This window comes from Rosa rugosa, chromosome 3, assembly GCF_958449725.1.
Source record: "Rosa rugosa chromosome 3, drRosRugo1.1, whole genome shotgun sequence".
Classification (NCBI taxonomy): domain Eukaryota; kingdom Viridiplantae; phylum Streptophyta; class Magnoliopsida; order Rosales; family Rosaceae; genus Rosa; species Rosa rugosa.
Window position 1 is genome coordinate 55,089,468 of NC_084822.1, and position 27,495 is coordinate 55,116,962.

At 40.3% G+C, this 27,495-nt stretch overlaps 2 protein-coding genes and 1 long non-coding RNA gene across 8 annotated transcripts; all 3 read left to right on the forward strand.

Moving 5' to 3' along the window:
• Nucleotides 1-270: 270 nt before the first annotated feature.
• On the forward strand, nt 271-2,124 carry LOC133740946 (histidine-containing phosphotransfer protein 4-like). Its single transcript, XM_062168884.1, has 6 exons — nt 271-411; nt 919-1,052; nt 1,166-1,234; nt 1,423-1,494; nt 1,598-1,670; nt 1,767-2,124. Exons 1-6 carry the CDS (start codon nt 352-354, stop codon nt 1,800-1,802), a joined length of 444 nt encoding a protein of 147 aa, XP_062024868.1. The 5' UTR covers nt 271-351; the 3' UTR covers nt 1,803-2,124.
• Nucleotides 2,125-3,707: 1,583 nt separating this feature from the next.
• On the forward strand, nt 3,708-5,945 carry LOC133738126 (auxin-responsive protein IAA2-like). Its single transcript, XM_062165577.1, has 5 exons — nt 3,708-4,420; nt 4,627-4,916; nt 5,067-5,193; nt 5,499-5,563; nt 5,693-5,945. Exons 1-5 carry the CDS (start codon nt 4,038-4,040, stop codon nt 5,749-5,751), a joined length of 924 nt encoding a protein of 307 aa, XP_062021561.1. The 5' UTR covers nt 3,708-4,037; the 3' UTR covers nt 5,752-5,945.
• Nucleotides 5,946-20,885: 14,940 nt separating this feature from the next.
• On the forward strand, nt 20,886-27,067 carry LOC133739711 (uncharacterized). 6 transcript variants are annotated; one of them, XR_009860764.1, is made up of 11 exons: nt 20,886-21,309; nt 22,645-22,780; nt 22,987-23,113; nt 23,259-23,329; nt 23,799-23,871; nt 24,454-24,507; nt 24,703-24,783; nt 25,465-25,566; nt 26,048-26,120; nt 26,469-26,541; nt 26,684-27,067. It is a non-coding gene; the product is annotated as an uncharacterized LOC133739711 (long non-coding RNA). The 6 variants fall into 6 exon arrangements; XR_009860766.1 differs by lacking the exons at nt 20,886-21,309; nt 22,987-23,113 and adding exons at nt 21,338-21,797; nt 21,955-22,579; XR_009860763.1 differs by lacking the exon at nt 22,987-23,113 and having other exon boundaries at nt 20,888-21,309; nt 26,469-26,592.
• Nucleotides 27,068-27,495: the final 428 nt, after the last annotated feature.

Consider the following 27,495-nt stretch of genomic DNA (forward strand, 5'->3'; position numbering starts at 1 on the left):
ATTATTGAACTTTTTTATTTAGGAAAATTTCACTAGATTATGGGACTATTTTCCCTTTTGATAGTTCTGTGTATCTTCATGCATATACATTATATCGATATCGATATCGATATCAATACCAAAATGGATAAACAAGCTAAGATATTTTGTTGACACGTACCCCCTTGATTTGTTCTCTGCCTTTAATTTCAGACGCTACCCTTCCCTCTATGCTGAACTTGCTATAAATAGGTTGGCTGCCCATGATTCTATAATATAACAATCAATCCATCGAGATTTTAGCTCTCTGCTCCATATCCCAGTTTCAGTTTCTCATTTCAGTCTTGTTTTGCATATCCTTGTAAACGAAGAATGGACAGAAACCAGTTGCGACGCCAGGTTGCCCACATGAGAAGTTCTCTCATTGAGCAGGTTCATCATTATTGTTTTTTTGTCATTTTTTTTTCAGGGACGGGTTGTTGGGATACTGAGTATTTTTTTTTTTCTTTGATAATGACGTGCTTTCATGTTCTTGATGTACAATATTAACCGTTAATGTATCATAATCTTAATTCATTATCCCTTTGATTCACCATCATCACTTGAGGTGAACATAAAAATTTAACAACTAATGAGGGACTATAACGATGACATTAGTACGAAATGAATAAGCACTGTCTTTTATAAATGTTCTAATGAGTATCCTTGCATTTCATTCTTTAAAGTTCGATCATTCACAACCTAATTTCTTCAAAATAGATCCGGTGACCGGTGGTGTATTGATGTCCTAGGTTTGACTAGGGCTCTATTCCATGAATCTACCAAAGCCCAACTTCTTTATTTGACGAGATACAGAGGACCGACCTTTTCTCCTATTAGAATGCACTTCGGCCCATATGTAGGCCCAATACTTAATGACGGTTTGATTGATCTTTGCAGCATTACTTGGATCAGCAGCAATTTGTCCAGCTGGAGGATTTGGAAGACGATAGTAACCCAAACTTTGTGGAGGAAATTGTGACATTGTTCTACAAAGACTCATCTAGACTCTTCCAAAAGATTGATCAAGCACTGTAAGTCATCAAGTAGCTACCTTTTTTTCGTTAATGGGAATAACAGTCCTGCTTATTTTATTCCTGGTAGTAGTGATAAGAATGAAAAGTGATGATTAAGATGAATTTTGCAGGCATAGTGTACCTATGGATTTTGCCAGGCTGGATGATTACGTGCACCAGTTCAAGGGTAGTAGCTCAAGGTTGATCACTCTACTAAAACCAATACTAGCTACTTGTTCTTTGTTTCAACTTTCGATCATAACTTTGTTAGCTGTTGAGACATACTGTTGGTTCATTTCAGGACAACTTTAGTTTTTTGAGATTTTGTGACTCTTTGAGTAATCCCATTGTTACTCCAATGTACTGATGAAAGTTTGATTTCTAATAGCATTGGTGCTATAAAGGTGAAGAATGAATGCACACAATTCAAAGAATTTTGTCTGGCAGGAAATGCTGAAGGGTAAAGCAAACATGTCTCTTATGTGCATTCACATCGATACTATTACTACTAGTTCTTCATTTTCTCCCTGTTGGGGCCTCATGATTATGATTGAATTTTGCAGATGCTTGAGGGCTTTCCAGAGAGTGAAACATGAGCATGAGGCCTTGAAGAGGCAGCTTGAAACTTATTTCCAGGTACCTCTAGACACTTTCTTTCTCTCTGGGCAACTGTACGCCGTGTTCAATTAATTAATTAACTCTAGGAGCTATTTTTCTTTCTTATATTTGTAGTTGAGAAGACAAGCTGGAATGGCACAAAGGTCTTGAATGCCACACATCGCCAATCTAACCTGAGGTGCCCATATAATAGGGAGAAACTAGTTGAGAACTATGTATTTTGTGGACTCCTAGCTACGTAATATATATTTTACTATAGAAGGCACCATATTCAAGTTTAGCTACTGTAATATGCAGATACTGAGTTTTGGTTAGCCATTTATAATAATCTATAGAAGTAATATTGTTCGAAAAATCTACTTCTAGATTTACCAATAAGGCAATTTCTACTCCTCTATGCTATATACTGCAATGCATGTATTACGATATGAAGGCCTTTCTTCTTTTAATAAATAAATTTGCAGCTGTGTTGTTGTCATTTAATTGCCCTTATGTGTAGCATGTAATTCTTAACTTCCTGATCTAATGATAACAAGGGAGGTCATGAGAGGTTGGATGTGAGAGAACTTGATACATGTTAAACTTTCTAGTAGGGTACTGATTGACTTAAAGGGTCAAGGAATCAGCCTATTTAGTTTAAGATTGTCTTAGTCATAAAAGAAGCCATCAAGCACTTGTAATTATCACAAACAGACCATCATAGCTATTTCGGTTCATATATATATGGTGAATCGATCAGAGATGCATGAATTTGGTATATTAAATTCTTAATGCCATCATCAATAACCAAGCATGGTTTTCTTGTGAACATATTGGAAGGTTTGTTAGAGCGCAGGAAAAACTAGCAATGATAACAACAATCAAGAAATGAAGAAACTAAAGAGAGGAGATGAGAAAGCAGAAAAAGGCCTAAAGTGAAAGTTGGGTTTATCAGGATGAACTGATTGAGGGCAGTGAGTGATATGATATCTTTATAAGTGGAATGTAGGGGTCCACCACCCACTAGAGATGGTAATTGAAAAAGGGTTGGCCTTGCTAATGATGATGATCATGACTTGCTCCATCTGCAAATATGCTCAATATTCATTGAACATTTGATCATCAGTACTTTCTCAATTGCTTCTTTTCAAGGAAAGAGAAGCTTTCAAGATTAATTAACAGAATGATAATAACCTCAAAAATCATGAGATTATCTGGTAATCTTTCCCCACCAACCCATCAATTGCAAGAGCATGCCAGAAAGGCATGTTGTTAATCCTTCAAAATCTTGAGTCTGTAAAGCAGCTTAAGCACCAGTTAGTTTTATCAGATCTCAGTGCCCAGTGTATTATGGCAAAGAAGGCTTAGGGTTTTAAGAAGCACATGTTATTGTAGCTAAGATATTAGCTAGCTAGTGGAGTAGAGGACCACTACTAGTACTTTTTAGTGACTAGGAAGTCTTCTCCATGAAAATTACAAGATAGTGCTAGCTGTTGCTACTACTGCTACACATATTTGACTCTTTCTTGAATCTATCCAAGTCAGTAGTAGCACTTGAAAGTCTATGGAGCATATTCAATCCAGGTCTCCTATCATGCATACATGTTTTAAGCTCATTTGACAAGTTAATTGATCCATAGAGATTAATACATTTCACTCAGAAATGCAGTAGCCTCGCCATTCTGGCGATATATATATATATACCCTAAAATAACTAATTGTATGTGAAGTTTACATACATAACCGATGTGAGCACAACCCCAACAAACTTAGGGTACGTAATTTTACTCATGATCAAATTGATTCGTCTTAAAGTTCTGAAGTTGATTGCAAGCCAAAAGCAAAACTGAGAGCTAGTTTAGCACTTTAGCTCAGCTGTAGTTAACCTAGTTTATGTGGCAAGGCATGCATTATGAATTTATGAGAAAAACAGCAACAAAAAAGTACAAAGGGCATTAGGAACTTGGTGGCTCCCAGATATGGAATAAATGGGCATGTGCTTCTTTTCTTTTTCATATGAAAACATAATTACAAGACTCATCTCTTTCACAGTCACACACGCACACCACACATACAAGCACATTGTGTATTTTTGAGAATGCTGTCTTGGTCATATATCATATTTAGTGTCATGTATATATGATATGACTTGCCCCATATTCCAATCTACGCGGCCGCCGATACTTATGTTTCAGACTCTGCATTTCCATTTTCAGTGCAAAAATTGAGCCTAGGAAACTTTCTAACACTTTCCTTTTCTTGCTCTATACTTGGGCCTCTAAAAAAGGTCATGGTTGGCACACTTTGCTATATATTTCCAATACAACCACTTTGGTTTTTGCTAGCTACTTGTCTGGGCTGAAAATAGTGTTTGAGCTTCTCTTGAAATAGGTTTTGTTGAAGAGTATGGGTCAGTTGTATAATCTTGATGAACTCCATGTAACTGAAGAAATGCCTGTGAGAGCAAATAAGAGAAGCTGTGGTGTTGCATCTGAAGACAAAAAGCTGGAGCTGAGGTTGGGTCCTCCAGGAGATCAAGAACAGTCTGTTCACTCCCAGCTTGGTTTCATTAGTTCTAATCCTGAAGCCAAAAGAGTCTGTCATGACTTACAAGTTAAGGCCAAAAATGAAGAGACAAAGTGGTTGGCAAACACTGCTCAGCATCAGCCAAAGTCTTCCTATTTCCAGTACCCAATGATTCCTCATCCAGATAAGAAAGCGTGTTCAGATCCTGCCACTGCTTCAAAATTTCCCATTTCGGCTGCAGCAAATGGCTCTGATGAGAAAAGGTGCTCAATTTTTTTTATTACTTTATAAGGGTTGCAATTACTTGACTGATTTTTATTGAAATACATAGTGAAGTAGTTGTTATGAAGTTAAGGTCTTGTAGTTGAGTTGAACCAAGTGATTTAATAGAAGTATCCTACTTTTCCCATATTGTGTTTCTGTTTTTCTTCTTATAAGTGAGGTTTATTACTTCCTGTTGCTACTTCAGTAAAAGCAGAATTGCACAAGCTCCGGTAGTTGGGTGGCCTCCAGTCCGTTCATTCAGAAAAAATCTTGCAAACAAGAGCCTCGCGAAGGCGGCTTCGGATCAGCCACCACTTGAGACTTTGCAGGAGGAGAGTAAAGGAAAATCCGCAGAGAGTAGTACCAAAGAGCATATGTTTGTGAAGATCAACATGGAAGGGGTTCCCATTGGAAGAAAAGTTAACCTCAAAGCCTATGATAGTTATGAGAAGCTCTCCTCTGCCATAGATCACCTCTTCCAAGGTCTTCTTGCTGGTTAGTCAATCTTTCACAAAACTCAGATACATGTAAGCTTAGTACTGCTTCTTTGCTAGTCATGTACGTTTTGCTAGTTAAAGATCAATGATTATGATAAAAGAATATGCATATTTGCTACTTTTTTAATTTGTCCTTTGTTTTTTACAGCTCAAAGAGATCATTCTGCTGTTGAAAAAGAGAACAAGGAAGAGACCAAAGCAATTAGTGATTCATATACTCTACTCTATGAGGATAATGAAGGAGACAGGATGCTTGTTGGTGATGTCCCATGGAAGTAAGCATTTTGTCATTATATATATAGATCTAAACTAGGATGTACTTATTTTTACTTTAATCCTAGCCGTATATTACAAATCTAAGAGTTCACATCTCATCCCAGTCCCACACACCGAAATAATGGTTATAAATCCCATACGGCCGGTGTGCTAATATGCTCTTAGATTTATAAAGCACGGCTAGACTCAAGCATACATATCAGATCTCCTTTAGCTGAAACCTTAATTTCTCATATACATGCATTAGTTGGTCACTTGACACAGTGGTAACATTTTCTTCTTTCATTTCATTCTAAAATCACAGCATGTTTGTTTCCACGGCAAAGAGGCTACGTGTGCTAAAGAGCTCAGAGCTATCCACTCTACGACGTGAGATTAACTTTACCTTTTCTCATAAATTGAGAAGCTGCTAGTGATGTCAAATTTTGATGGCTAGCTTTTTAGCTTTTCGATCGATCAGAATATTTACAATAATGGAAGTTTGCCTGTTATTTTCAGTTAGCAGCAGTCGGCATGAAAAGACACCACTCGAGTCTGCCATGGAAATTGGAAGATGAGGAGGCAGCTGCTATTATTAGTGGAGAAATTCCCATATGTCTGCATCAAGCTCTCTCCTAGCTAGCTGCTCTGTATAATTAAAGGCTTCTCATTAAGTTCTCTCTTTTCTTTCTAATGTCCTATATTCTGTATATTAATTAAGCGTGTAGAAGATGATCAAATATAATTTTTTTTTCTTTGTTTTGTGTGATCATATGATGGCATTATATGCTTGTGTCCAAAATGACATGGTTTTTGAACTATCTAGGTTTTCAATTTTTGATTTAAACACATGAATAATAATGTATTTGATTCATTTGTTTAAAAAAAAAAAAAAAAAAAAAAAAACCACAGCCGCGCCAAATGCATGGTAGATGGACTCATGATCTTGTAGAAGTTAATTTTCATGTCCGGTAAAATATGTTAATACAATAGAATTTCTTAATGCACAGACCATCCACATGCATCCGTAGGACATGAAAAAGTCTTGAAGAATATTGTGTGATGATCGAGAGGCATAGTCGTACATATATAATTCTACTACTGTTGTAGAGAAACTGAATTTGAGAGAAATTTGCTGTCTATTCTTATTGATAATAGGAGCCTCTTTATATAGAGGATTACAATGCATAGAATCTTAATCATACAAGCTAGGAAAGTAATCATACATTGAATAGGAATTTAGATCCTTCTAATTTAACCCTATTACCACTAGGTCGAGTAACCTAGGGTTTGAGCCAAACACAAATTAGGGTTTACTTGAACACTCCCCCTTGTGTTGCCCAAACGCGGTGCTTCTCTCGTTGCCTCGATAAAAACCTTGCCGAGTAACAAAAACCCAGTGGGACAAAAATAACCTCGGTCGAAGGGGAAAAAGAGCACAACACACCCTTCACGTTTCGAGACGAACATGTAGACATCTCCCCCTGATGTCTGCGCCTCCCCCTGATGACTACGATCATGGGAGTTCAGATAATTTCCGCAAGCCAATTCTTGCCACATGTTTCTCGAACGTGGATTTGGGCAATGACTTAGTAAACAAGTCTGCTACATTGTCCTCAGATCGAACCTGGTTCACTTTGATCTTGAGGAGCTTCTGTTGTTGCTGATTGTAGAAGAATTTAGGCGATATGTGCTTGGTATTGTCGCCTTTGATGTAGTCTTGCTTCATTTGTTCAATGCAAGCAGCATTATCCTCATAAATGCTTGTTAGCTCATCTGTGGTAGACTTCAAACCACAATTGCTACGAACATGCGTAACTATGGACCGAAGCCATATACATTCACGAACTGCTTCGTGAAGAGCAATAATCTCTGCATGATTCGAAGAGGTAGCGACTAAGGTCTGCTTTGTAGACCTCCAAGATATCGCGGTCTTTCCCATGGTGAAAACATAACCAGTTTGGGAGCGACCTTTGTGTGGGTCAGAGAGGTACCCAGCATCAGCAAAACCTTCCAAAACACTTATATCGTTTTGGGATGGGGAGAGGGAACGCAATCCACCATGTGTGGCGTCCCTGGTACTTGATGGGTCCGAATCCATCTTCTCTCTGTAGGGATAGAACAAGCCCATATCGATCGTACCACTTAGGTATCGAAAGATATCTTTAACACCAGTCCAATGGCGACGTGTTGGCGCAGAGCTATATCTAGCTAGCAAGTTCACAGCGAATGAGATATCCGGTCTTGTGCATTGTGCTAAGTACAATAATGCGCCTATTGCACTTAGGTAGGGCACTTCTGCCTCTAGCACTTCTTCATCGTCATCTTTTGGACGAAATTGATCCTTCTTTGGATCAAGACTACGGACGACCATTGGGGTGCTTGAAGGCTTAATCTTATCAGTGTTGAAATGCCTAAGCATCTTTTGGGTATAAGCTGATTGATGAATCAGGATACCATCTCTACGGTGCTCAAGTTCTAAACCGAGGCAAAACCGTGTTTTCCCAAGATCTTTCATCTCAAACTCGGATTTCAAGTGTTCAGCGGTTTCCCTTAACTCTTTAAGGGTGCCAATTATGTTCATGTCATCGACATAAACCGCTACTATTGCAAATCCGGAACTTGTCCTTTTTATGAACACACATGGGCATAGTTCATTGTTGACATATCCCTTTCCAATCAAGTATTCACTTAGACGGTTATACCACATCCGTCCGGATTGTTTCAATCCATATAGTGAGCGTTTCAATCTAATCGCAAACGCGCTCCGTGGTTTAGAGCCACTTGATTTGGGTAACTGAATTCCGTCTGGAATCTTCATGTATATCTCTATATCTAGATCCCCATATAGATACGCAGTAACCACATCCATAAGCTGCATGTTCAGTTTTTCGGAAACTACCAAACTGACAAGGTAGCGGAATGTTATGACGTCCATTACGGGAGAATAGGTCTGCTCGTAGTCGATTCCAGGGCGTTGTGAGAAACCTTGCGCCACAAGGCGAGCTTTGTACCTTACAATCTCGTTTTTCTCATTACGCTTTCTAACGAATACCCATTTGTGACCAACTGGTTTGGTGTTGGGCGGTATTGGCACAACTGGTCCGAATACCTTTCTTTTCGCTAGAGAATCAAGTTCTGCCTGGATCGCATCTTTCCACTTTGGCCAATCAGCTCTACGTTGGCATTCATCAACGGAGCGTGGTTCGATGTCATCGGTCTCAATAATCTCACGCGCCACTGAATACGCGAATACATCATCAATGATGATGGAGTTTCTTTCCCACGTTCCATGTACACTAGTGTAATTAACAGAGATCTCTACGTTCTCAGGGATAGGTTCTGACATTGAGGCGTCCCCCAATGATGTCTCTTGGACATAACCATAATCCGGAACATTCTCATGGGACGGATTTTGAGTATCGATGATCAAAGGATTTGTTTGTGCCTCATTCGCTCTCTTTCTAGGGCGAGTATCCTTCGAACCAATCGGTCTACCGCGCTTTCTTGCGGGACCTGCGACCATAGATGCCACATTATTGCCATGTTGGGCAATGGCGCCATCTCCTGGTGTCACAGGAGTGGCGTGGTGTCTAGTATTTGGGACATCGATCCTTGCAGGCACGTTTGCAGCAGGTATGTGTGATCTCGTCAGTTTGGCAACATCAGAAAACGCATCCGGCAGAATGTCTGCTACGTTCTGGAGCTCGATTATTCTTCGCACTTCAAGTTCGGACTGTGCGGTACGGGGATCGAGATGAGACATAGTGGGGACAGACCACGACAATTCCTGTCGTTCCTGTTGAACATCTGTGTTCTTATCTCCCCCTAACGATGGGAAGACTGTCTCATCAAAGTGACAATCCGCAAATCTAGCGGTAAAGAGATCGCCTTCAAGGGTTCAAGGTAGCGGACGATCGTTGGAGATTCATATCCAACATAAATGCCCATTCGTCGTTGTGGACCCATCTTAGTACGCTGTGGCGGCGTAATAGGCACATAAATGGCACACCCAAAAATGCGTAAGTGCGAGATATCAGGCTCGTACCCAGTCACTAGCTGTAACGCAGAGTAAGATTGGGTGGCAGTGGGTCGTAGACGAATTAGCGTCGCTGCATGCAATATTGCATATCCCCAAGCAGAAACAGGGAGATTGGTGCGCATAACCAATGTCTGTGCTATCATCTGTAGTCGTTTGATAGCGGCTTCTGCGAGACCATTTTGGGTATGAACATGGGGAACTGGATGCTCTACATCAATCCCCAGTGACATGCAATAGTCATCGAACGTTTTCGATGTAAACTCCCCAGCATTATCAAGTCGAATTGACTTAATAGGATGGTCAGGGTAGTGAGCCCGTAGACGGATAATCTGGGCGAGGAGTTTAGCATAAGCAACATTTCGAGTAGACAATAGCACGACATGTGACCAGCGTGTCGACGCATCAACCAATACCATAAAGTATTTAAAAGGTCCGCATGATGGTTGAATTGGTCCACAGATATCCCCTTGGATTCTCTGTAAGAACGAAATGAGTATTTTGGGATCCTTTGCGTAGGACGGTCTCGGTCCTAATTTCCCGAATGAACAAACTTTGCAGAAAGAGCGAGGGGCCTTAGAAGCAACCAAGGAGGATTTTGGTTGGGCCTGAGCGACTGTAGCGCTATTAGAAGCAAAATGTGTGACTACATCTCCCATCATGGCATTCGAGCCATGGGAATTTTTGTTTATGGCGTCATGGTCATTGGGAGGAACAACCATGGCGTCATGCTCATGGTTGGCGCCATTGATGGCGTCATCACATGGGACTTGGGCGGCCCTATGGCGCCCCGGCCAAGACGGCTGCAGCGCCAGATGCTGCAATTGTTGCGGTCGTGCTAAGTCCTGGAATCAATTTTCGATTCTTGCTTCTTCTCACTCTGAAGAATGGATGTCCGTGTGAAGTCTTTAGTATACGGAGCATCATATCACGACCAGGATGTCCTAGTCGGTCATGCCAAAGCCAATATGTGTCTGAATCCAAGAGATCTTCTCTTATGACATTATTGGATTCAATAGGTCGAATTGTAGTGACATAAAGTCCACTAGATTGACACATAAGCTTCTCTAAGATGCGTTTTCTTCCCCAATCATTAGAGGTAATGCAAAAGAATTCTATTCCGTTCTCACTATGCGTTTCCGCATGGAATCTGTTGGCTCTAATATCTTTAAAGCTCAATAAGGTTCGATTTGCCTTAGGAGCGTAGAGAGCTTCAGTGACTTTAATCAAGGTGTCATTAGGCAAAAGGAATTGGGCCATTCCATGTCCTTGAACTAAACCTGATGGCCCAGCCATCGTAGTCACAGATGAATATGTAGGCAACATCTCCAAGAATAATTGCCTATGTCGTAGAATGGTGTGCGTAGTCGCACTATCCGCAAGACATTGAAGTTCATCCATTCCTAAAAGAAAAGCTCGTAATTAAAAAGGAGTCATAAAGAAAAGAACTCAACTTTTATTAATAAGCCAAACGGAATTACATCATCGTTTCTTTAACCAATATGGCAATTGCCTACATCTCTTGGAAAATAAAAAGACTTAATCAAAATCGCCAGTTTCTGGGTCTTGATCCTTGTAGTCTTTCACCCTTAGATCGAGATCACCATCTTGATCTTCTTGTTCCATGTAATTTGCCTCCCTTGCTTCACGATACATCTTGTATGCGTTTGTAACGTTCTGGGATGCAGTACACTTCTTTGCCCAATGTCCACTTGATCCACATCTGAGACAAGCATCATTATGGTCAAGTTCCCTTGATCGAGGCGCTCTGGGAGCATTTTGAGGACGGTTATTGCCTTTGGTGGCGTTACCACCATAACCGGAGGCTTGGCCTCTCTCTCTCTTCACACGTTTACCTCCACGGTACCGTGCACGCCTATCTTGGCGGTTTCCTTCCTCTTTAGGGCGAGAATATGGACCAGAACGTCCAGAATTATCCCTATTCTTAAGGTTTCGCTCCTTGCGTCCTCCCTTGGAGGCGCGACTATAATTAGACTCCAGATTTGACTTGGTTCCCACGGGTCTAGAGTTATAGTTCTTCACAAGTATGTTGTCGTGCTTTTCAGCCACGTTCAAGGCACCAATTAGCTCATGAAATCTTGTGATGCGTCTAGCATTGACATCAATCCGATAGTTTTTGGCTATCATCAATGCAGAGACGGGAGAGAGTTTTCTCGATCAACATCGTATCAGTGATGTTATGTCCACAGAATTCCATCATAGACTTGATATGAAGTGCTTCTGAATTGTAGTCAAGTATAGACTTGAAATCACAGAAGCGGAGGCTATGCCATCTCACTTCTAAGTCTGGAAGCAGGGAATCACGGACGTTGCCAAAACGCTGCTCGAGTTCTACCCATAGTCTTCTTGGGTCTTCCTCATTGAGGTACTCATTTTGGAGCGCGTCATTCATGTGCCTTGTCATGAGAATGATGGCTTTAGCTTCATTCGCCTCTCTCGTAGCTCTATTTGCTTCAAAAATAGCAGCTTGTTGAGGAGTACGCACGTCCTGACTTGGCTCTTGGATCGTACTCAGGATCCCATCAGCCTTAAGATGCTGGCGCACATCACGGACCCACTTGTGGTATCCAGCGCCTGTTGTCTCTAGTGGAGCGAAGCTCAACTTGTTCAGGTTACTCATCCTGAAAAACAACAAGAAAATAGGGTTAGTTTCGGAGCGAAGAAGGCTATCACGAAAAACTATAAAATTTCTGAGCGTAGTCGCTTCCAAGAAATTAGGGATTTTCTGAGCGTAGTCGCTTCCAAGAAAATCCGATTCCAAGAGGGGTTTTTGGATTAGATAGAAACGACGATGTATGTGGTCGATCGTTTTCTTCTCAACAAACTCTAAGTTTGGAGGACTCTACAAGCTCCAAGCTTGGAGTGAGCACGAAGCCCCACAGTTCGGCTATTGGTATCCCCTATGAAGAAGAAAGGGGGGTAGAAGAAGGGATGTTGGAAGCCCCCGAGAAAAAGAAGAAGAAATTGAAAAACTTCAAAAACGGGAACTTTTAGAAAAGTTTACCTTGAAAAGATGCCGGAATTCTTGACCGGAAAAGATGTTGGTTGGGCTATGCAGTGATACTGCAGGGTCGCTGCGAGGATGTCGCGAGGACGCTACGGAGATGCCGCGAGGACTGTTGCGGGGCCACTGCGGGGATGCGACTGCTGCGGGGATGTCGCGAGGACAGTTGCGGGGCCGCTGCGGGGATGCGACTGCTGCTCGGATGTCGCGAGGCCGCGAGGACAGTTGTGGGGCCGCTGCGGGGATGTCGCGAGGCCGCGAGGACAGTTGCGGGGATGCTGTGGGGATGCGACTGCTGCGGGGATGTCGCGAGGCCGCGAGAACAGTTGCGGGGATGCTGTGGAGATGCCGCGAGGCCACTAGTGAGTCGCGGTCGCGAGGGCAGGCGAGTGCGCGCGAAGGTAGAAGGCAAGCAGTGCTTGCGGGCGCTACAGGGGCAGCGAGGCTAACCTGGTAGGGTTAGCGATGAGTTGCGACGCGGGGGCTGCGGGGGCAGTAGTAGCGTAGGCAAGGCAAATCTGGTGGAGCTTGATCAATTTCTGGGGTTTTGGTTTCTAAAGCTAGGGTTAGGGCTCGTGCTGATAACGTGTTGTAGAGAAACTGAATTTGAGAGAAATTTGTTGTCTATTCTTATTGATAATAGGGGCCTCTTTATATAGAGGATTACAATGCATAGAATCTTAATCATACATTGAATAGGAATCTAGATCCTTCTAATTTAACCCTATTACCACTAGGTCAAGTAACCTAGGGTTTGGGCCAAACACAAATTAGGGTTTACTTGAACAACTACAATATTTTTTATTTTTTATTTTTATTTTTTTATAAAGGGGTTTGGAACCCAGCCTAACTGGGAGCTAGGCTCAGCCCCACGCTCGATTCCATTTATTGACAAAGAGAAAATTACAAAAGGGAAAGGGGGACTAGACCAAAACCTCTCCCCAAAAAAGAAAACAAAAGCAACTCTAGACTAAAAAACAAGACAACAAAGGCTATAGTAACATATATGGGTGGCCATAGCACATTTGGATCACCCACAAATGGTATCAGTAGCCATAAGAAAAACAAAAAACAAAATTATAGAGACTCACTGCAGCTGCAATAGTGCACCATATAATTAAACAATTATAGGTGGCTATGCAGCAACAGTTATTTAAATTGGTAGGACTTTGTCGCCTTTGGTTCACATGTTGCTCCAAATCAAACTTAAATGATAGGCTTGTAGCGTCATACTCTGACAAGACAAAAGCTTGCTCCAAGTATAAATGCTGAATGCAACAAAAAAGATCCGATGCTTCCAAAATCACCGAAAAAATATACTTGCAACCCATAGCTGCAGAATCACAACCAATTCAGCGATAATGAAGGACTCCTAAGGCATCATCACGAAGCTTAGAAACAATCTCCATTGGAGCCGTAGGGAGCCAGGTAAGAGAAGGAAATGCCAATCCCAAATTCGCCAAGCAATCTGCCACCGAGTTGCCTTCCCTATGAATATGACTGCAATGAAGTTGCATGAAATTAAGACGAGATAAACAATTGCGCCAATGAACACGCAGAGGCCAAGGGGGCATGAAGGTAGAAGACTTCAACCCTTCAATCACAGCCATAGAATCACTCTCCAACCAGAGAGTATGTCAACCAAATTGATAAGCAAACTCCACTCCAATAATCACTGCCATTAACTCTGAATAAAAAGCATTCTGGAAACCCAAGTTCTAACAATAGCCTCCAACATAACGCCCACCAGAAACTCTAAAGAGGCCACCACATGCAGCTGGCCTAGGGTTCCCTTTAGCAAGGCCATCAGTGTTGAGCTTAACCCAGGAGTGAGTCGGAGGAAGCCACCTAACCATACGAGGGAGTCGCACCTATTGAATAACTGGCTGAACTCCAAATTCCTCAAGAATATTTACATCCAACAATCCTTTCGAACTACCCAGAAAATACGGTGCAGCAAAACAAACCCAAGATTTAATTGAACAGAGAACACGCCAGAGAGAGGGCTGCTTATTATCGAAGACCAGCTTGTTCCGCACCTTCCAAATCTGCATCAGAGCAAATAGACCCGCTGCTAACCAAACATTTGCTAATTGAGGAGAGAATTTCTTACCAATAAAAGAAGACCAGAAGTCATCAAGCGACCCATGAGAAGGCAAAGAAGTGCCAAAACAACAAGCTAACCACTGCCAAATATGTTGGGCAAATGAGCAATTGAAAAAGAGATGCACTGAATCTTCCACACACCCCAAAGAGCACAAGGGACATTTCGAAACAAGGGTAACCCCACGACGCTGGAGTTGCAAATCCGTGGGTAACCTATCATAGAAAATCCTCCAAGCTAATAAAGAATACCTGGGAGGAATAAAAGATTTCCAAATGCTAGTAGCCCAACTTTTTTTATTGAACTTCTGACGAACCAACTCATAACCATCTGAAAAAGAAGGGACCCTAGAACTTGAGTGTTCCCAGATGAGACAATCACACTCAGCATGGAGGGGAAGAGTAATGTTGAGGATCTTTTGTGCAATATGCGGATACAGAGAGTAAAACCGAGCTGGCAAGGACCATTGTTGGTTAGAAATAAAGTCAGAGACAAGAGTGTGCAATTGAGGAGAAAGAGAAACACGTTGCAACTCCTCTAAGATTGGAACATCCAACCATTTATCCGACCAGAAATTCACCATAGAACCATTGCCAATAAGCCATCTGGAGTTCTGATAGATTAAAGGGAGATAAACTTTCAAACCATGCCAGATTGAAGAAGTAAAAAACTTTAATCTCATAAACCGCGAAACTGAAAAACGGTGCCTAGCAAAGAGACCCCAAGGAGAGTCTGAGGTGAGAGTTCCCCAACTAAACCGAAGAAGCGCCGCTTGGTTGAGAACCTTAGGGTCCCGTAAGCCAAGCCCCCCCTCAATCTTAGGAGTACAAACCTGACTCCAAGGCACAGTAACCATCTTTCGTATTGCCCGGTCTCCTGACCAAACAAAATTCCGAGCACAGATAGCTAAATTCCTTAGAAGAGAAGAAGGCCAAATATACACTGTGAAACTATGAAGAAGCATGCTTTGAAACACTGATTGAACAAGTTGTACCCTGCTTGCCATAGATAAAAGCTTTCCTTTCCAACCAGCAAGCTTAGATTTAGCCTTATCTGCCAAGGCTTGGAGATGAATGCGTCGAGGCTTACCACAAAAAATTGGTACTCCCAAATAGGTGAATGGAGTCATTCCTCTCTTGAACCCCAACAAACGCTTGAAATAACGCTGACGATGCAAATAAGGAGTACCCAAGTAGAAAGTGCTCTTGTTCTTATTAATTAGTTGCCCTGAAGCTTTACCATAAAGAGTAAGAAATCGTTGGAGACAACGAAGAGAAGGACCATCACCTCTACAAAAGATAAACAGGTCATCTGCATAAAGAACATGAGAAATTGGAGAGCAACCCCTTGGAGTAGAAATGGAACGAATACGCCCAGCAGAAAACAAGTTGGCAAGCCCCCGGCTTAAAACATCTTCCGCTAAACAAAAAAGAATAGGAGAAAGAGGATCCCCCTGACGAACACCACGATCACAAGAGAAGAAACCATGAGGAGACCCATTGATAAGAACAGAAAGCCGAGCAGAGTGCAATATAGTTCGGACCCAGTCCACAAAAGAGTGAGAGAAACCAAACTCATGAAGCACTTGGAAAAGAAAAGGCCAACTGAGCATGTCAAAAGCTTTAGCAATATCAACCTTTATTCCAACATTCCCACCACGTATCTTTTTCTCAAGAAGATTGAACCCCTCAGAGACCAAACCAATGCAGTCGGAGATTCGCCGTCCCTTAATGAAAGCCGATTGTTCGGGAGATATAATCCGAGAAACTATTGGCGCCAGCCGCATTGCTAGAATCTTTGGAATAATCTTAAAAAGAAAATTAGCTAAAGCAATTGGCCGATATTGAGAAACTGTGTTAGCTCCATCAACTTTGGGAATAAGAACTATAAAATTTGAATTCACATTGGGAAGCAACCAGTTATTACGGAAGAAATACTGCACAAAAGCAACAACATCCTCCCCAACAATATCCCAACAGTGCTGAAAGAAAAAGCCGGGAAAACCATCTGGCCCAGGCGCACTTGATGGGTCCATAGAGAAGACTGCATCCCGAACTTCCTCCATGGAAGGCAATTTTGTTAAAGAGACATTTTCATCATCAGAAACCAAAGATGGAATAACCTCACAAATAGCGAAGGAACTAATACTTGAAGCATCAGAATTGTACAAAGACTTATAGAATTGCACTATGTGACTAGAGACAGCAGCTGAATAAGTGAGTACATCATCCCCATCCATTAAGGTAGTAATGCGAGATCTAGTACGCTGAACTCGAGCATAAGCATGAAAAAATGAAGTGCACCTATCACCTTCAGTTAACCATTTGACACGGGCACGATCCCTCCAAAAGTACTCCTGATGCCGCATAGCTTCAAGAACCGCTTGCTTAGCAGCAATCTCCATCTCAGATTTTTGTAAACTGATACCCGATGAGGCAATTTCATGTTGGATATCAGAAAGAGCTAGACGAGCGTCGTGGAGATTACGATGAACATCCCCAAAGACTTGGTTATTCCACATCCTTAAAGAAGCCTTTAAAGCTTTTAATTTTTGCACTGTTACAAACATAGGACAACCATAAACTTCAGTACCTTTCCAACAATTAGCCACAACCTCTTTAAAAGTCTGATGAAGGGTCCACATAGACTGAAAACGAAAAGGCTTGGGACCATCAGAAAGTGAACTGGTAGCTGAAAAGATGAGACAATTGTGATCAGACATCACCCTTGGCAGAGCTGTACATGAAGAGAAAGACCAAGAGCTTAACCACTGATCATCACATAAAGACCGGTCAAGCCTGCGTTCCAACCGACCATTGAACCAAGTTCTTGACCAAGTGAAAAAAGAACCAGCAATGTCCAAGTGAGTGAAACCACACAATTCCGTGACACTACGAAAATCCTCACAAGAAGAGCGATTAGGCAAACCTCCTCCTGTTGACTCATGAGCTCCTAAAATAGAATTAAAATCACCAATTACCATCCAAGGTACAGTGGTAGTTTGACGAAGAGCCAGCAGCTCCTGCCATAAGGATTTACGACCTAAAGTCGTTGTAGCAGCATACACCAAAGTAAACTGGGACAACACCCCTTCAAAGGCAGCTTGGAATGCAATTTGTTGATTTGACATAGAAATCACAGAGTAGGCAATATGTCCCTTGCCAAATAGCCAAATATTCGGGGCTGAATCAACCCGGGAATTAAAAGAAATTAAATTAAGATTTAACGAAACCCAATAAGACACAGGTATAGAAGCAAAAGAAACCATAGGTTTAGAGATACAGACCAAGTCCGGTTTATGAATACGACAGATATTAGATAACTCAGAGCGTGAGTCACTATTACCTATGCCCCGAATATTCCAGTAAAGTAACTTCATTGGAGACGAACAGACTTTTGACGTACCCGTGCTGGGTATGGTTCAGTACGAGAATAAACAACAACTTTTTCCTGTCGTTTAAGCTTTTTCTTTTGGGACTTAGTAAGAACTGGGCTGAAACCCTCAATGTCTTGCCCCTCCCTGAAACGAGCCACTGCATCAATCTCTGCTGCAGCTCCTGAGCTGTCTGGACCGAATCCAGGAGGATGAGTGGATGCATTAGCATCACCCGACTCAACATGAATCTCATCTTCACTATTAATCCCCTCTTGAACAATGTCATGCCAAGAGCGAGACGGTGACGCATGGGAGACATGGTTATCATCATTACACATCATTACACTCCTCAAAAGTAAACAACCAAGATCCATGTCCCCCTTTCGGCTGGAGAGAGATTTTTTCTCTCTCTGAAACCCCTCCGTGCCTTGAGAGTCAGTGGCACTACCCACCCTTTATGGGTGCTTGCCTGAGCTATGTCTCAGCTTCCCTGAGCTATGTCTCAGATCTGAGGCTTTTGCCTTTTGCTTCATCTCTTTTTTTCTCCTCCGGTCTCCTTTCCTTCTCCTTCCATCTTGCCCCATTTTTCTGTCTGTATCTTAGCCCCAAATTTTCTCTAACTCATTCCTCACCACCCATCACCTTCTTGTACCCACCATCTCTCATCTCCAGATCTTGTTGCCCAGATTTTTTCTTTTCCTTTTCAAATCGGTACTATGGCTTGGTTCTTGCAGTGACTCCTCTCAAACGCGATTTCTCGCGTCTCACTCGGAAGATAGGTAGAGCTTTGGCTCAGGTGCATGCACCACCTCCTTCTATGTTCTATTATCGGGGTCTATTGGCTCCATGTGTTCTGGGCTTCGTTTGCCCAGATTTGTTCTCTGAGTTGTGGCTGCAAATCTCATGTTATGGTGCAGATTTCTACTGTGGGGATGATGATGAATCTGTGTTTGGATCTTCTATTTTCTTCTTTTTTTCCATTTTCAGGGTTATTTTGATCGGGCTTTGGTGTAGGACTGTAGGGGTCTCTCTTCAAGCTGCAATTTTGGAGTCCCATGTATGGATTCAGCTACGACGGCCATGGTGGACGTTGGTGGTGCTAGATCTGTGGCGGCTGAAGACAAGGAGAAGTTTAGAATTAGGGTTTTCTTTTGTTTGTTGTTTTCTGTTGGGCCTCCTACTGTTTGTTTGGGCTCCGACTTTTGTGTATTTATTTATCTTTTCGGCCTTTTTATTAGGTTTTGTATCGTTTATTTTAGAATGCCTACTAAATCAAGATTTATTGAGATTGGGTCATGTACTTCTTCAGGTCAGCCTAATAAGTACATCAGCCAGTCACAACCAATCTCTGTTTACTAGGCATTTTATTGTAAGTTTTTCCTTCTAAATGAAAGTTTATTTCACCGACCAAAAAAAAAAAATTACACTCCTCAATAACAGAATCAGTCATCACCCTCTCTGCAATCTCCTCCATTATGTCTGAAGCAGCCTCTTCAAGAACATTATTCACAAAGACAACAACTCCGTCTTGGGTAGCAGCTGGGATACTTGAAGCACTAACATTGGTCAGAGCAACCTGAATACCTTTGTGAGTCGCAAGGGGCTCAGCAGAAACGGCTTCAGTTGTTGAAACGGTTGCCAATTGCGGCAATGCGGGTGGAGTCTCAACTCCCTCCACAACCTTCCCTGTTACGGCCTCCACAACCTCCCTCGTTTCTGTACCATCCCTAACCTGGGGGTCGGAGGAAGTAGCCTTACTGGTAGGAACTTCATGAACATTGGAAACCTTCTGCTTGGGCCGATATTCTTGACGGATGACGTTAAGCTTTTTCTGAGGTTCTTTTGATTGTTCTTTTCGACTTCAACTGCCTACAATTCGATGTTTGATGGCCAATAAGGCCACAATGGTTGCATTGAGGAGGCAAATTCTCATAATCAATTCCAACAGGAAAGCAATGGTGCTCTCGTTCCACCATGATTGATGAAGGGAGAGAACCAAGTAAATCAATATCCACTAATACCCGAGCATAGTACCCAAAACGCTGCTCTTTTGTTGCTGCATCAATCTGTACCACGTGCAATTTCCATGATGTGTTGCTGATGCCAGTACTCTTGACTAAGACCAGATATTCTTATCCATATTTGAGCATGGGTTTGAGGAAGAACATCCCCAGGCTTAAAGTCCGGCTGCCATTGCGACAACCGAAAGATTCCAGACTCAAGAGTGCAGGTGCCACCACCCCAAACCTTGCGCAGGTCAGCTTCCGAATTAAAATGGAGATCATAGTATCCCTTGCCAATGAGAACTAGTCTCCATGGGCCCAATGGCTGCCATAAGGAATTCAAAGAAGCTTTTAGCAATTCGGTTTTCATGGGACTGGTACCCTTCCGAAGTAGAAGACGTCCAATAAGATTGGTGCGACAAGCCTTGATCTGCTCCTGGTATATTGTCTCATTAATCTTGACAAACAGTGTCACCTCGAATTGTAGGAGAATCCTTATGGTAAAATTATTCTCCTCGGCTCCCGCAAGAATAGAAGCAAAAGTTTTTGGCTTTTGGATCTTCTGAACAGATGATGATGTTGGGGGCCGTGTATATGAGAGGGGACCAAGGAAGCTCCAAGGGCAGACCGCCATGGAGAGCCACCGCGATGCGGCCGCAGCCCGCAAAACCCTAAATTCCCACGTAGGGCGATTATCACAGGCGCGTGTCAGGAGCGTTCTAATACTTTGAGACACAAAAAGTTCTACTACAATATCTATAGTGATAGAAAAGAAAAATCAAAGATTGTGTGTATTGTAATTAATCTCTCATCACACGATTGAGGGTGTGTATTGTGTGACGATTGAGGAACACATACGTACGATCATCTAGGGTGGTAGCAAGGAAAGAAAATCCAAACAATAGTATCGTAACTCTCTCTCCCTTGAGAGTTCTTGTTGGTTAGGTGCCCATAAATAAAGAAAATCAATACAAAGACTCATAAACCTTTTCATGCACAAATTAATTAACGTGGTCCCTAAAGCTAGCAAAACTGCAGTGTGTGTGTGTAATTATATTATACATATATAAAGCGTCGATGCACTGTTACACTGTTCTAAGTACAGTGGAATGCCGATTTTGCCCTTGGATTGTTCTCGCAATTTCAGGCTGCCATTGGTGTGTGGATAAGCATAACCATGAGGTCTGGTCTGGAAGCCTCTGTTTACAGTCAGAGTGAGCCACCGACATCAACAACGGAAAAAGCTTGGGATCCCAGTTTCCAATTATCCAAAACCTTAACCCAATCGAATCAAAGTCCTTCTCTTTCCGACCCTCATCTACTCTCCACCCAATCGTAAAGGCTTTGCTATTTTGATTCGTACAACGAGAGAGGTGAAGATGAGGAAGAGGAGGAGGACAATGAAGAAGAGGGCGATGTTGATGTTATTCCGGGCGATGCAACTGAAGCAGAATAAGAAGAAGATGGCGATGAAGTTAAAGTTGTGTTTTTTTTTTGTGGTCTGAGAAGTTAAAGTTGTTGTGAAGCTTAAAACTTGGCAATTTTGGAGACTGGCTTCAGCTTTAAAAGTCGGTTGCCCCAAAACAAGTGTAAGTGTAATTTCTCTATATTTATTTGCGTTTTGTTGTAGCTGACAAGCTGTGGGATTTCGTATAGAATTTGATTTCTTTTGCACTAAATGGAAATTGATAAATCGAGTTGCTCAGTTTTCTGGAATATATCTCATTATTGTGTACATCAAGTTGAAATCAATCTTTCTGTTTCGAAATTAGTTGCTTTGGTTTTTCGTCTCATTGTGAGGAAGAGAATATAGGCTGATCAAATTAAGTTCTTGATTCCTCTCATCTACACAATAAAAATTGAAACCAAGTGCAATTGATAAAAATTGATGCGCAAAAAAGAGAGAGAGACAGAGCGAAAGAAAGCCAGAGAGAGAGAGAGAGAACGAGAGAAAGCCAGAGAGAGGAAGAAGGCCTGCGTTTTGGAGGACGATCTGCATCCGTCTGGGTTTGTTTTGAGATCGATCTCAATTATTTAGGGATTGCTGATAGGTATTCCATTCGATCGAGAGCACCTGGTACTCTTTCTTCAATCTTTGATCCTCCAAAATTTCTATTTGTTTTAGAATTGAAGTCAATCTGTATTTGATGTTTGCTTTGATGTTTGATTCTGGGTTCAATTATTTGGGATCCTTCTTTTCTTCTGCGTTCAATTGATATGATCGCTTTTCTTAGAAAGATTGTGGGAATTGATCATGGGCAATTGGGCAAATAACATGATAGAGCAATTGGGAGCTAAAGATCAGTTGTTAAAACTGAGTTCGGGTGGTGAGTCAAGGTTATACTAAAAGATGGGTTGGGGATACTGTTTTCAATTGTTCATCCGCGTTCTGAGATGACGGAGCTGTCTCTGGGTTTGGGTTGGAATCACAATATTGCTGTAGGTGTTTTTGGGGAGTCACAAAAGTGCTGTGGGGGTTTCTGGGGAGATCATTTGTTAAAACTGAGTTCGGGTGGTGAGTCAAGGTTATACTAAAGATGAGTTGAAGTCAGTGGGTGCGGGTTTGAATCACAATTCTGTTGTCGGTGTTCTGTGTGATAGGTATAGTGATAGACATGGAATCATCGGAGAGAGATTTGATCTGTTGTGAGGGAGGGAGGGAGGGAGAGAGCTTTGGAGTGAGATTTGATTTATAATCTAGAGAGATCGGTGTATTCAAGAAAAGGGGGGAAAATGTATAGAGAGATCAGTGGTCAAGAAGAACGACTGAGAGAGAGGAGGAGAATGTGTGTTTGTTTGGTTTGTGCGAATTGATAGACGGATTGAAGGAAAATTTTCACCTTACGATCTGAGTACGAGGTGAATTGGATTTCAGTCTATGTTGGGTTTCTGATTCGTGTTTTTTTCTTATATTGGTTTTGCAGGGAAAATTTGAGGAGATCTTTTTGGTCATCGAATACAGAGAAAAGTGGCGAGACGAAAAATAAAAAGAGAGGGAGAAGAGAACGAGAACGAAGGAAGAGGAGGACAAAAGATGGACGGGAAGCTGTTGCGTAAAGGGTGAGTTCTTGATGTTAATTTGTCGGTAAATTTTGTTGGGTACGGTTTTTGGGGATTGTTTGATTAAGAGTTCTGTAAAATTTCTCTAGCATGGGTTTTGTCTCTCAGATTGTATCTTTTGTTGAAGGATTACCAAATTTCATACATATAGATCTGTATCTATGAATGCGTCGTGAGTAAATTTTTTTTTCTCTCTGCCTATGTAGAATTGAAGTGAAGGGAAACTGGACAATAACATTACAAGAGTGTGGTGCTCTTTTGAATGTTGCAACTATTGAAAGATTGAGAATGAAAGTAAAATTCAACCCGGATCACAACGATAGCTAAAAATGGGTGTGCCTTTGACCCTAGATATTCTAGCTAAAAATGGGTAGCAGAGGGGAAAAAAAATTCGTGAAACTCCTTTGACTTAGTTTTCTGTCACAAACATACCTTTTAAAAATCAATTCATCTGAAATTAATTTTCCATAATTTGCAGTCTTTGTAAAGCCTCAAGCACTGCAATAGAAAAGAGAACAAGGCAAATCAGTTTTGTCTCCAATTTCACAGGTGAAACTTAAATCTTTTAATCTTTTGTTTTTTTGGGTAATATTAAAGGTCTTTGAGAATTTCTGTTAACATTGTATATGTTTTACACGACACACATTACTCTTTTCATTTTAGAAACAATTCTTGAATAAGTACTTTCCATATTGTTTGTTTTCCAACAATCTCTCCTTTTATTATACATCTAAACTGCTATAGCTTCTTATTTACTGTTCTTCATTCAAAAATTAAAACTGCAGCTTTTCTCTATGCATGTTCATTTATATACCTTGAAAATGAAATAGGATAAGATCTGTGAACCACATCTTGGTGTAGAAGTTGCATTATTTCTGCTGCTGTTCCTCTGTGCATCGTTTACTGTTATTACAGTCTCCTGCTCTTATTGGCCATAATATGGATGTGGACTGATTAATTCACTTAATATCTTTGGTTTACATTTTTTTCACTGTAATCATGATGATGTTGCATGTAGGAAGGAACGCGGATTTGCTTAAGAATCATAAGCAGCTGTGTCTTTGTTCATTTCTAGGTTCAGAGATTTGAAGGTAGGTTTGGGTTGATTTGTTTATACCAATATATATGTTTGTATGGAATAAGGTAGGTAGGTTATAAACTTATAATCATCTGTTGGATTATTGTATGGAATTGATCAAAAGTGTTTTGCTTTTTGTTTCCTGAAAAAGAAAGAACTTTGCTTGCACTTTATTAATTTAAACCTTTTTTCTCTTATGCATAGGTTAATTAAACTATGAGAATGTTCCCTTTTTTTTTTCTTTTTTCTTTTTTTCTTTCTCTTCTTTATCAGGAAAAAGTTCTTTCTTTTTCTTTTTCCTAAAGTAGATCTTGAGAGACTTTTGGTCTGGTTTCCTGATTCTAAACTCCATGGTTAGCTTGGAAGATTTATGAAGGACTGAATATGATTTAAAGGGTGTTTGTGATAAAGCTGATCTAATGCAATTTTGGATGTTAGTATTGAATTTCTTAATGAATTTGCTTAACTACTACCGATATGGTAAATTGGTAATGCTTCACCTTCTTGCTTTTTCTTTTTTTTTTTATAATTTTTTTGGTTCTATATTCTCTGTTTTTTTTTTTTTTTTTTTTTTTGACCAACTGCTTTTGTGCAGGTTTAAAACAGAATAGCAGCTGAAGTGTCAAAGCTGCAGAGTTTAAAATAAAAGGTGGAGCTTTTTTTTAATATTTCTTTCTTTTGGTTTATTTCACATTCCAATCCAGTCGCAACCCACAGTTTCTTTGTGAACGGGGGGAGGCATTCCAGTGCAGAAAAAGACTGCACTTTCTTTGTGGAAATTCATTTGGTTTGCATATTTATTTCGCATTCCAGTCCACAATATTATTTTCTATCGGTTTTGCAGGAACAGTTGGAGGATCTTATAGCCAAGTTGTTGCTCCGGGAAGTCTCTATCTAACCCGACATCAAGCTCCATAGAAACTGGGTTAGTATCATCAATCACTATGTTTCACTTTTTTTTTTCTTGAATCACAGATCTGATAAATTTTGGCCTCTTATCTCAATTGAATTCAAGTTTGACTTACCTGATTTCATGGATTTATTTTGTGATTTTTGATCAGATTAGTTGGTATTCATTGTTATTAATCTTTCTTTTGATTAATAACAATGATGAATTTGGATAACAATGAGGAATTGAGCTTGAATTTGTTATGTGTGTTTTTCAGTTTTGTAGTGGTTATAATCGGTGTTTGCTTCGTTTTTGTTTTGTATCCAGAGATTTGCGTTTTGATTGAGTCTAATGTAAACTAACATTACATAGCTTCATGTTCGCTTGCATTTTTTTTCTGGATTCGTTTTTCTTGCAAAGCCCACAAGATTTCGAATAGTTGTCTTGATCTTGCTTCATCTAATGAACTGAGGGAGTGAGTATATGCTTCTGATACAGTTTTCTGGTACAATAGCAAGTGGATTTCACTATTTAGAAGTGATGAATGATTAGTATGCAGGTTATTTTTTTTTTCAGCAGTAGTTTATTGTAGCAGCAAGAAAACTTTACTAAATATTTGTTCAAACAGTAAGCGCGATGCTTTTAATTGATTTCAATGTAGTTATTGTTACTTGATTTTAGTGCTGTTTTTTACTTCTTTTTTTTTTTTTTTGGCAGGTCGACTGTGGAAAATCAAATCATCAAGGTAATTTAGTAAGCAGAGAAAGCGGGTAACTCTTCAACACAGACAAGGAAAGATGAGTATTGTAGCTAATGCAGGTAAAAAAAATCACAGGAGATACATTTTCTGGCATGATAGATCAATTACTGATATCTAGCATGGTTACACTTTTTTCTGCAGTATTTATTTTAGGTTAAAAGTGATTTAAGAATCTGCAACTCACTTAAAAATTAAGAGTTTGGAACTGATTTAAAAATGATTAAAAGTGATTAAAATTGTTTTTGGTTATAGCTATTTTCCACCAAACTGTTATAAACCAGTTTGACTATACTCAATAATTTTCCTGCGTTCAGTTATTACAAGCAATCATGCTTTCAGTAAAGTGCAAGTCTGATATAACTAACATAACTCCATCATCATTATCATCACAGGTCTCACATCATGAAAATAAATCATACTAACTGCATATGCTACTCCGATATACAATAATAGCCCTAGAGTTACTTCAGCTAAGCTAGCTAATTCAATTTTTATCAATTGCACTTGGTTTCAACTTTTTTTTTTTTTTTTCTAATACAGATACAAACATGATGAGTGGCAAATACCTGAGTGGCAAATGGTTAACAAATACATGATCCTGTTTTTCATTGAGGTTTGAGATTCATTTATTGTATGTTTGTTCATACATATACAGACATGTGCAAGGTTTGGAAGGAATGAAATTTGCTTAATATCTCCCAAGGGGATTTTGAGCCTAAAAGAATCTATGTGAACAACTAGGAGCCCCTATTTAGCGATTAGTAGCATTTTAAAATCAACTAGCTTCTCATACTTTTTTTATTATTGAATTTGAGCAGATAAGCATTACTAAATAAAGAGGATGGTGATCATGAGAGTGTAGTTACTGTTTTGGAGCATAATATGTGAAATAGGATGGGGTTTAGTTAAGGTAGTGTTTTCCATTTTGAATGCTTGATATTGTCAATTGTGTGCTTTGCAGGAAGTTCATAATAGGAAGTTGCAATACACAGTAACCATTTTTCCTTCTCCAACTGAAGCTTGCACCAGCAATGGTTTGTGCCCCAAAAATTTTTTTCACACTAATGTTCTGCTTTTATTTAGTGGTACATTTACTAACTCTATTAACTATTCTTAGCTACTTCTACTCAATGTTGTTTTTTGTAATCACATCAGTTTATTTTGTATTTTTGTCAGGTACAAGTCAATGTTTAAGCACTGCCTTATGAAACAGGCTATGATAAATTGCAGAGAACGTTAAGCAAGGAATTTAAGCATATACAGTCCAGGTAGGTGAAAGTTTAGAGAATTGGTTAGAGTGATTCCTTCAGTTGTGCTCCATTGAAATGCACAATGTGTTAATGTCGCCAAATGGAGCAAACTTTTCTGACTATGAATGCAAGATAAAAGTTCATCTTCTTTGTACTATTTGATCTTCACATTATGAGCTCTTTGGATCATTTTTTAGTTGTCTTGAATTGTATAGTTTCCGAACAAACGTATTGTTTGATGCATCGAGTCATTTGTTGATGGTTTTTAGTTTATTGATGGAAATACTAAGATGCTTCTAGCTCAAGTCAAGGATAATGTCTTCAAAGCAGAAATTTTTCATAGATAAATCGGTTACTTCCATAACAATGATGATATTGTCTTTGCTTTACACACGACGATAGACAAAGGCACATCAAAACCACATCAGTCCCATGCCAACCAAGATTAAAAATATAAGGACCAAGCAAGCCATGAAGATATTTTTCTGCTTCCTACATGACAATCTCATGTGCTGGAATGATTCCAGCCATTTTTTGATGAAACAATGATTTGTACACATTTGAACAATGTAAATGGAAGTGCTATGAAGCTATAGGATTTTTTTTTTTTTTTCCTTACATGGCAATCATATCAACTATTTTTTGATGCGATGATGATTTGTACACGATGATACAATGTAAGCCGTTTTTTGATCAACTTTATTTCGCACACCTTATTACTTTTATCCCGCAGCATTG